Source organism: Lipotes vexillifer, unplaced genomic scaffold, assembly GCF_000442215.2.
Source record: "Lipotes vexillifer unplaced genomic scaffold, Lipotes_vexillifer_v1.1 scaffold987, whole genome shotgun sequence".
Taxonomy (NCBI): domain Eukaryota; kingdom Metazoa; phylum Chordata; class Mammalia; order Artiodactyla; family Lipotidae; genus Lipotes; species Lipotes vexillifer.
Window position 1 is genome coordinate 718,691 of NW_006787426.1, and position 10,907 is coordinate 729,597.

At 57.2% G+C, this 10,907-nt stretch overlaps 1 protein-coding gene across 1 annotated transcript; it reads right to left on the reverse strand.

The window, feature by feature from the left end:
• Nucleotides 1-9,232: 9,232 nt before the first annotated feature.
• On the reverse strand, nucleotides 9,233-10,375 carry RTL10 (retrotransposon Gag like 10). Its single transcript, XM_007460025.1, has one exon. It carries the CDS (start codon nucleotides 10,373-10,375, stop codon nucleotides 9,233-9,235), a length of 1,143 nt encoding a protein of 380 aa, XP_007460087.1.
• Between the last annotated feature and the right edge of the window lie 532 nt (nucleotides 10,376-10,907).

A 10,907-nucleotide genomic window follows, 5' to 3' on the forward strand; every position in this document is an offset into this window, starting at 1 on the left:
TACAGACTGGGAGAAAATATTTGTAAATCATGAATCCACAATACATAAAGAATCCTCAAAATTCATTAGGAAAGCAAAGAAAAAGTAAATAAAAACAGAAAGTAAATTTAAAAAGAAAGGGCAAAAGATGTGAATAAACACTATAGCCAAGAAGATATGCAAATGGCAAATTAGGACCTGAAAACATACTCAACAGCTTTGGTCATCAGGGAAACGCAAACGAAGGCCACAGTCACCTGTACTACACGCTTATGGGAGCGGCCCACATTAAAGACTGACCACACCCCTGGCCACTGGGAAGCACGTGAAGCAGAGGAACTCTCCTATGAACATACTGGTACAATGGCTTTGGAATAAAGTGTGGCTGTTTCTCCAAAAAAAGTCCCAAACTGGGAACAATCCAAACATCCATCAAGGCTGAACAATCGGTGGTACACCCATACTCAACAACAAAGGGGCACTGATCACGCCTCCCCACGAATCAACCTCAAAATCATATATCGACTAAAAGCAGCCAGAAAAAAAGAGTAAATATCCTATTCTATTTACATAAACTCCTAAAAAGTGCAAACTACCCAGTAGTGACAGGAAACAGATGAGTGGCACCTGGGGAGGGGCGCTGCAGGGAGTGGGGAGAGGCCTTACAAAGGTCGAAGGTTGGGAGGAAACCCTAGGGATTCCCTAAGGACAGCAGGCACATTCATGTCTTGGGTATGGTGATGCTTACACATGTGTTGGAACTTATCAAATTATCCACTTTAAATATGTGCACGTTTTAGTATATCAGTAATATTTTTAAAAACTCAACAGCAACTAAACAAAAGATCTGAACAGACGACACTTCACCTATAAGGCAGGCATACAGATGGCAGATAAGCACAAGAAGACACTCAGCATCCTTAGCCTCTAGGGAAATGCAAATGAAAACAACACGGTTCAAATGAAGAAGACAAACCCCCGAGGAAGCCAATGGCCGCTTAGCCGCAGGTGAGGATACAAACTGCACACATGCCCTGGATGACAGCCCAGCAGGTCCCTGGAGCACAAAACAGCCGATCGTCACATTGCCAGCACTCCGCTGCTGGATATTTAATCTAGAGAAATGAAAACATAAGTGCAAACAAACACCTGTTCTATTCAGAATATCGCCCGAATGCGAAATGACAACACACCCTTGAGCAATAAAACAGGAAGAAAGTATTGATGAACGCAACACCACGGACGCCTCCCCAGAAAATCAGAGTGAGTAACAGGCTACATACTGCTTGGCCCTATTCACACGGCATTCTGGAAACGGTAGGGCCAGGTAGACAGCGTGACTGGAGGTGCCAGGGGTCAGGGATCAGGGGTCAGCGGTGGGCTCATGACCAAGGGGCAGCGAGAGGAGGGCTCTGACCATGGAGCGGTTTCTGTACATGTGTTGGGACTCCCTGTAAGTACGTGTCTTAACAATCAGTCCTGCTCGATACAGTGAGTCCACAGTGATGAAGGAAACGACTGAAGAGATGACCAACGGGGAGAGCAGAAAAATCTGAGCAGAATTCCAAGTGACCTGCAAGACGGTGGAGCTGGACCCCTGCCTGCGAGGGTGTGCATGGAAGAAGCCCTCCTCACAGGGGAGACCCGACAACCGCCACCGTCCAGGCAATCAAGGTCATGCTGACAGCACGTTCCCTGGGTCTGATACAGTGCGATGGCCCTTTATCTTGGAGGTCTTGCTCCTAGAAACCCAGACCCCAGGCTGATCTCGAGAAACACACACGGCAAATCATAGTGGAGGGTACTCGCCTTGAAACTGTCTCGGGCGTCACAGCCCAGAGGGGCCCAAGGGGAGTGACCAAGTGTCACATGGTCCTAGCTGAGGTCCCGGAAAAGGACACAAGAGGAAAACTAAGGAAATCGGAATAAGCTCCAGACTTGGGTGGATCACAGTGCTCGAGGCTGTTCATCACGGGACGACCGTGCCGTCCGGTCGGTCGCAAGGGGAGGGCACCAGCACCTTCCAGGCACGGGGCAACCACTGGGCCACCGCCCTCCTGGCCATTTTCGAGGAGGCTATTTTTCAAATAACATATATTGAACAATATTTGGGGGCTATTTTTTCTTGACCTACAGTTAATGGTATTTGATTTACCACTAAGGTATTATGAAAACCCAGTTTCCTGCCTAGATTTTTCTGGCTTTAGATCTAATTTCTCATTCCAGTTAAGGTGACTTTAAACAGATTTAATGCCAAATTTTAAGTGCTTCTCCTATTTAAAGTGATTTCCCATCCTATTTTTGCCCTAATATAAATAGACTTAAATCCATCAATAGCACCCCCAACACAAGGTATTCAGTACTCAGCTAAGCAATTTATTGGTAACTTTTGTCATCTTCATGCTCATTGTTACTCCCAAAGCAGAGTAGCATCAGGGAAGGGAGATGCTGACCCAGCAGTCCCCTCCCTCTCGTGTGGCACGGCCATTCTAGCAGGAGAACTCTGAGCTGGCCGGTTCTCCAGGCCAGGAGGAACCGAGACCCAGTCCCTCTGCACCTCCCAGGCCACACCTGGACAGGCCATCCTGAGCAGGCCCCGTCGTCCTCCACCTTCCTGATCAGCTCAGACCACAGCAAGGCCCAAATCCCAGAACTGGCCCCTGGAAGTCACGTTACAGACGTGGTGGCCCCAGGGCGGTCCAGGCCAGATCACTGGGAAGCCTCCTGCTTCACAGGACATGGAGGTCTGACCACCACCCCTCCCCAATCTCTGAAACGCAGGGAGGTCCAGGGGAGTCGGCACACAGCACGTCAGCAACAAGCCCAGACACAGGACAACCCTCTAGGTAGTTAGCCTCTCGTCACCAAGGTCCCTGTGGGTCAGCATCCCGTCCACGGTGCTGGCTCAATGGGTGAGGGCAGCCCAGTGAGTGACACCCAGGCCCCCAGGAGTGGTCCCCCAATAGTAAGGCCGAGGACACAGCCCCCTCCGAGGAGGCCGGACTGGCCCACAATGCTGTGGAGAAGCTGTGGTTCAGGGGTCCAGGTGAGACAGGGGACAGCCTGCTGGCGGACAGCCCTACCCTGTTCCCTGCAGCTCGCACCCTGGGCCAAGGAAAACGCACCAGCCGCCCTGCCTTCCTGCGGACTGCCACGCATGGGCCCAGCCCAGGGAGGACCTGGCCTCAGCACCAGCCCTGGCCCCCTGCTCCCACCCGTGCCTGCAGAGCCCCGCCCAGGCCCGGGTGCAACGGCAGGTTTGCCCAGGGAACTCAAACTTCACAAAGAAACCATCTCTGGAGTGGGCTCTGCGTGGCCATTCGGAGTCAAAGGCATGCTTCATAGCCCTCCTGAGCCCGTGCACGGCCAGGGCCCCTTCCCCTTTGAAGCCTCTGGTGAGTGATTGAAGCGTCTCCTTTCTGAGAGGCAGATAGCACAGTGTAATCTGACTCTAAGCCCCGGGATAAAGGTAGTTTGTTTCCTCTCAGCCTTTCTGTCAACACCTCCTCAGTAATTAGCCCTAATTATTACCAAGGGCCAGCCTCCCATTCGGTTATTAAATCAGAAATAGTATCGTGGCCGGGCATCTGTCAACGCCCGGCTGGCGACCTTGGATTCACTGAATCCTCTGTCAGTATCCATGGCTTCAAAGATGCGGATCCTGGAGAGGGGTTCCGGGGAGGCAGCTCCCTGGCCCGGGGAGGGGGTGGGGAGGAGAATGCTTAGCGGGCCTCAAAGCCCACTGGGGAGGCGGGAACCGGGCACCATCCCTACACTGCCTTCCCCCAACCCAGCCATGCCTGCCTCCTGGGGCCTGACGTGTCCGTGTGTGTGTGGGTGGGGGGAGACTAGGAACACCCTCATAGCCCTTCCCTGGGCCTGCCCGCCTCTGGCACAGCGTCACCCAGAAGCCCAGGTGGTGGCCTCAGTTGCGCCCGGTTGCGCACGGCCTGAGGCTGGCAGGCCCATGCTGGCTGTTCTGCACGTGCATGGGGAAGACTCCTGAGCCCAGCCGGCAGGAAACCCCCGAGTCCCGACTACAGCCTACCCACCCCGCCCCCCGTGCGCAGGGCACCACCCTGTGAGCCAGAGGGTCCACAAGCAAACTCGGGGATGGCTGTGGACATGAGTTTCGGAAGTGGAGCTGAGTGCTGTGCTCCTGAGGCGCGGGGAGGACAGCCACCCACCCGTCCTGGGCCTGAGCCTCTTGTTCAATCCAAGAGAAGCAAGTCACCTGCTCCTGCAAAGCCTGGGAGGGACGCTGCTCCCTCTGGCAGGATCCACTGCTCAGGCAGCAGCAGCGCTGACCTCACATCCCTGGGGCAGCATCCCGGGCCCTTGGGCAGCTGCCAGCAATTCGTGTGAAGCCCCTTGGGGGCTGTGAGTGTCCCTTCCAACTTGCCCCGTGTTTGGGGAAGATGGCCACAGAGGACCAGGCTCCTCTGCTGGGGTCAAGGTCCACATGATATGATGGGTGCCTGGGCAGAGGTGAGCACAGCCCGTTCACCCCTAAGTACCTCTGTGGCCTAACCAACACAAGGTACGAAGGGCTTCCTACAGCTGAGGGCTTGGAGGCGCCAATTGGACTCCTTGGGATGGGGGGACGGGCCATGATTGCCGGGCCAGGAGGAAATGCCAGGGTGAGGAGCCACACTGGTCCAGGAGCTGGAGATGGCAGGAAGGAAGGCCACTTGGGTGTTCTCAGCCGGCCTGCTTGGCACTTAGGGGCCGGGGTGGGACCGGCTAGCAATGGGCTTCCGCCCTGGTTGTTCCCGGTGAACGCACAGAAAAGCTCCATATTTTACAGGAAGTGGGACCGTTCCCAGGCACCAGCACCGGCCTCTGGGGCCCACTACCGCCAGGAGGGATGGTCTACAGGGGCCAGTTCCCCAGGGCTGACATCAGTGCCCAGACGGCCCTCCCCAGGGCCTGGGACGGGGCTGATGCCCGCGGGCTGGTGCCCAGGAAGTTCCCGTGAACCCAGTCCCACTTGGAGAGGGGCCCCTAAGCATGGTGGTGGTGAAGGGCGCTATCACTTGAGGCCGCTCGGGGGCCGATGTGGCACTCCCAGTGGCCAGCAGGTGTCCCTGCACCATGACTGCACTTCTGCCACCCGCACAGGCAGGTGTAAGAGCGCGGGCTCACTCCCGACCGCAGGCCCAGGCCGGCTGCTCGGACGCAAAGGTGGAAAGCAGCCAGGGACGTCCCTCTTCACCTTCCTACGGCCCCGCCGACAGGGAGACAGGAGATTCCAGAGTCACGTGAAAGGAAGAATGTTTAAACTTGGGAATATAGAGTGACATCTTCGCACCCTCTGTAGGGGTCCCAGATACAGAACAACTGGGCACGTCCTGCTTAGGGCTGGAGCAGCTCTGCACACAGGGGCGACATCAGAAGGATGCTCATGACAGCACTGCCCAAGACTGCAAAGATGGGAAACAAAGAAATCCACATCGGGCGTTCTGATGGCCCAGCTGTCTCCCCCAAGTTCCCATGTTGAAGCTCCACTCCCAGCACCTCAGACGTGGTTGTGTCCAGAGGCTTCAAAGAGGGGATTAAGCTTCAATGCGGTCATATGGTGGGCCCTGATCCAATAGGACCAGTGTCCTCATAAGGGGGCGAGGACAGACACACTGAGGGAGACCATCGGGGGACACACAGCGAGGTGAGGGGCCTCGGGAGCAGCCAACCCTGCCAACACCTGGATCTCGGATGCCCAGGCTCCAGGACCGGGAGGAAGTACCTCCTGTCACTTAGGCCACACAGCCTGAGCAGGTGAGCATGGGCATCTCTCCCCACAGCCCATGTGGCCCCCCTCACGGCTGCATGGCTGTGTCCTGTGGCTCGGCGCTGAGGGCCCCACCCACTTCGCGGGAGGGCGCAGCAGCTCCCTCAGGCCAGGTGAACGGAGAGGAGTGACGTGCACCACGAGTGGTTCAGAGCGGTCCTTCCCCAGTCTCTGCGGTCATGGAGAAATGTAGCCAGTGGAGCCGTCGGCACGGCCCGAGGGACCACAATGGATGGGGTGGCCACCATGTGGAGGTTCTGTTCCTGCAGCACAGTCGGCCCGCCCTGACCAACACAGCGCCAGCAGCCTGGGGACCGCACTCCTCGCTGCCGGACCTCCAGGCTGTTAACAAGGCGGTGACCCCCACTGGGCACTCAGCCCTACCCCGCCCCCTTGAGGACCGGTGATTCCAATGGCTCATGCTTCAGCTGAGACCATGGAGCGAGCAGCCGCCACCTGCACGCGGGCCAGGGTTCAGCACGCCCAGAGGCTGCCTGCGGTTCCCGGCACCTAGAACGTCTGGAATCACAGCAGAAAATCTGCCCGTACCTCCCCATGGTGCTTTTGTGACTTTTTACCGTTAAATCTTTAATCCACCTGAAGCATGGCTGGCACATAGTGAGTTTCACTGTTTTCCAGACAACCGACCAGCTGCTCCAAGTCCTCTCACTGAATGATCCACTTTACCCCCATTAATTGGAAACAGCGCTGCCAGCGTGAACTAAACCCCTGTATTTATTCGGCTTTATTTACAAGTTCTCTGCTCATCCTTCCACACCAATTTCCACGTCCTTTCGTTCCTGCAGCTTTAAAAAATGTTCTGTATCTCACAGTACCTCATCCTCAACACTTCCGGTGTTAGAAGTTTCCTTGGACACGGGCGCTTTACAAACCCTCCCACAGTGCCCACCGTGTCCCAGCTTTAGAAAATGAGACCTCCGGGCATTTCCAAAGGAAGCGAGGGACAGACACAATGGTCTGGAATGCACGCCCCAGCACAGCCCACCCTGAGCACATCCAGCAACCCTGCCAGGCCCAGAGCACCCTCCTCTGGGTGGGCTGCCTACGTGTGCAGAGCTGTGAGTGGCCATGACCCAAGGGCCCTTCTCCTGCCACGCACAGCACAGCCCCCTCTCCTGGCCCTCTGTGTTCCTTCACCCCCCCCCCCAGAGGAGAGCAGCTGGGTCATCACATCTGCCCAAAGGCAGGGCACAGTGCCAGCTAAAGATGGGGCAGTCACTTTGCGGAACCATAGGCACTGCCAGTCTGGAAGGCCTGCACCCTCCCACCCTCTCCCGACCCCAGGAATGGGTGACCTTGCCCTCACAACTGAGGCCTGCCCTCCCGTCCTTTTCTTCATGGCCAGGGCACAACAACAGGACCCATTTTCCACAGGTCACCTGTCCAGTCTCTCCCCAGAGCCCCCGGGCCTGCCGTTGCAGATGACCCTCATGAGAGGTATGCTGGACCATAACCTGAACCTGCAGGAGCCGTCTGGGGCCCGAGGGGGAAAAGGCCCCCAGTGAGACCGGGGGTCAGAAGGGAAGATGGAAATCTTGGGCTGAGGGAACTCACTCCAGGTCCACTAAGTGGAGACGGGAGAGGCAGCCTGTGCAGAGCTGCTGACTGGGTCACCCGCCCCAGAGGGCAGCTCTGGGGCCCCAATGTTGCCAACGACACCAGACCCATAGGTGGGCCAGGCCACAGCTGACCAGGACAGCCTGCAGGAGGAGGGCCTGGGCCTGAACAATAGCATGGGGGCAGCAGTGTGACCAGGCTGGGCTGGAACATCCAAATTCCTCCACTGGATCAGAACCAAGGGCGCACGCTGATTTCTTATCAGCTTGCTTGTTTTGCTTTGGGGCTACATCAGCTTCCCACCTACTTCTAAAACTCGCAGCTGTTTTACTTATGAGGTGTCTGTGCCGTAAAATAACTCAGAAATAAAACCACCTGAACCCAGAACCTTTTCAAGCAAATTACTAATGAAGTAATCCCAACAATGTCTATTTTACTTAAAATTTTTTTACCATTTGCTTATTATTTTCCTTCCTAAAATTACATTCTGACTGCAGTTATATTTCCACTTCTTTTTCTTTCCTACTCTCCAGGAAGGTGTTGTTTTCCCAATTATAGGACCCACAGGGGCCTGAAATGTTTGCCTACCTGCCCCTCGGAGCAGATGCACTGTGCCCATCCTGTGCTGACTTGGGCTGGAGAAGCCTCCCAGTCAGCTCTGTTACTAGAAAACCGTCCCTGTGCAGAGCGGGTACTCCTTCACTCCACCCTCGGCCCTGGGGACTCACAGCCCTGGCCTGCTGCCTGCTCACTTCACCGCTGGCCAGGAAGCTAGTTCTCAAGGCCACACTCCTCCCACCAAGCCTCCCACTCCCACCCATTCAGCCAGACCCTGCAATGATCCAAGCCCCTGCCATGAACCACACCTGCAATGCTGACCAGGTGCTCGCGGCTGGGCCCAGACTCTGCTCCCACTGATGGACAAGGACTCACTCAGCCATGGAACCAACCCATGTTTAATAGCACCGATTGTGTTGCAGGGACACGAGGTTGACTGATGGAGCCCTGCCCTAGGGACTCACAGTCCATCCAGAGGCACAAGTCATTACAGCGCTGGGCGTTGAGTGCTGAAGCAGCCAAGTACACGAGCGGGTGTGGAGGCAGGACTGCTGAAGAGCAGAGGGGAGGGCAGTGTGGGCCAAAACAAGACTAGATGCTAACACTGCAGGCAAATGCCTGGAAGGGAGCTGAGACTGGCAAGGAGGCCCCCACTCCACCCTCCTGCATTAAAGCTGTCCCAGTGGGCCAGGGCTGCTGGTAAGCCCGTACGTAGGGAAGCACCCTTCTCTGCCAAGACACCCTCCCACTTACACTGAATAATGAAAGCAGCTGCTTCCTCCATGCAACCTTCCGTAACTTCCAGTCCAGAGGATAGGGGACACAGGGAGCAGAGATTGGGGCAGGAGTCAAAGCAGACACCACAAGAGTTAGGTCCAAAAGGGCTGGACCAGAGGACCCAGTCCAGTCCCAGCCAGCACTGAAGGGGGTGGGTTTGGGGGGGACTAGTTACAAGGACTGTACAAACTTGATGGGGACTGACCTACGCAACTCTTTCCAACTAGCGGGAACAGGCCAGGTGAGAAGGCACTTCCCAACAAGGTGTTAGGATGCAGCCAAGAACCCAGTGGGAGGCAGTCTCTGGGCCACTGAGTGAGTTGGAGAATGAGGGGCACAGGGCAGAGGCCACTGTCCTGCTGTGCCCTGGGGTGGGAGTTTAAGGGGAGCTGTTTGTGCTCAGACACGGTAGACGCCAAACAAGTGCATCTCCTGCCCAGCAATGGGGCAAGTGGACAGGGCACTACCTGGTGCACCCCATCTAGAGTTAGCTGGCAATACCCCACTGTCCTGACAGGGGGGCCGTGGGGTTCCCTGGCCACGCAGACCACTTCATGATAAGGGGGCACTGCCACACCTGCCCAGGCCGTGTTCGGAATCCAGTGCTGTGGGTTGGGGCGTGGGACAGAATGGTGGCTCTCCTGGGGTGGCTGGGGTGTCCACTGCCCCCTGTGGGGTACTTAAGGATGCCTCCTGGCCTGCCTCTGTCTCAGAAACCTCCTCCTTTGTTTTCTGGGGTCCTGGACCCCCTGGGTTAGTGGGACCTGGTTTCTGGGCAGGGGGTTCAGCAGATTCTGCAACTGCAAGGACAGGTTTGGGGGCCGCCTCCCCCGGCTGGGAAGAAGTTGGCCCCACGGGACCAGGACCAGTGCTGCCTGCAGAGTTGGACAAGGCAGAAGGCTCCGCAGGCCCAGAGCTGCTCTCCATGGCTAGCAGCTGCTCAGATAGAGCATTTCTAGATGTGGAATTGGAACTAGAAACAGTGGGGGTGGCCAGAGCAGCGGGGACAGACCTGGGGGGAGTGCCCATGTTGAGGGCCAAGGCCTCTGAGAACCTAGCTAAGTACTGTCTCACCACAGGCAGTTGTGGGGCCACTGGTGGCTGGCTCGAGGCCAGAGGCAAAGAATAGGGCCCTGCAGCGTGGTACTCAGCAAAGTTGTTTGGGTTTTGAATAACTTCCTCAAGATCCTGGCAAAAAAGCTCATAGTTGTCAGGCAGCGGCAGGTCCCCATCGAGGTAGGGGGCTGCCCACGCCCGGGCTCGGCCCGTCAGGCGCCCGAGGATCTCGCAGACACGGCTGAGGTTGTCCCGGTAGTGCTCAAAGCGGAAGGACATGTAATCGCCCAGCTGGGCCAGAAAGCGGTCCAGCAGCCAAGGGGAGCCATCGAAGGTGCCTGGGTCTGAGCCAGGCACCCAGTGGAAGTCCACCCTGCGGGGCCGCGGGCCCATGCGCATTGCCGGGGGGCCCCTCTCTGCGGGCTCACAGCCCACAGCACCACTCGCCGAGCTCTTCTGCTCCATGGTCGTGCGCACACACACAGGGTCCCCACAGCAGGGCCGCTCAATCCAGGGATCCACTAAGGGGGTGTACGCAACCCCAGGAGTGGCCCCGTCCTCCTGCCAGGGGTGCGCATTGGCGTAGTTGGCTGCCGCCCGGATGGGACTGCGAAGGCCCTGGCGCCGGCCACGAGGCATGCTGGGAGCAGACGGGAGCTGCCACGTCAACTAGAGAAAGAAGGGGGAGAGGAGGGAGGGACGGCGCCCAGAGGGTGGGCAGAAGCGGCGCGCAGACACGGGACAGACGGTTGCGAAGGGGTGCTCCAGGCAAGTGCTGAGCGGGGAGCTGACCACTGCGGCCTCAGAAGAGCTGAGAAGAGCTGATGGGACTGTCAGACGCAGGCCACCATCCGAGGCGATCTGTCCAAAAACAAGGTGGGAAGAGTGGGAACTAGGCCCAACCACCACCACTGGGCAGCCGACCCTGGGCCCCCACCAGGAGCTCTCCATGCAAGGGGGCCCAGAGGCCTGCCTGGGAGGTCCCAGAAAGCAGGTACACACCACCTGGGATGTTTCAAAGGCAAGGATGGCGGTGATGTCAATCCCAGGAGGCCAGATCAGATCCCCCTGGGCTTCCTTGGACAGCCTGGATGGCTGTCAAAGAATTTCAGGAGTGACAATAACAACCTTCACTGACGGCTCTAGTCATGCCCAACAATGACCCCTGATG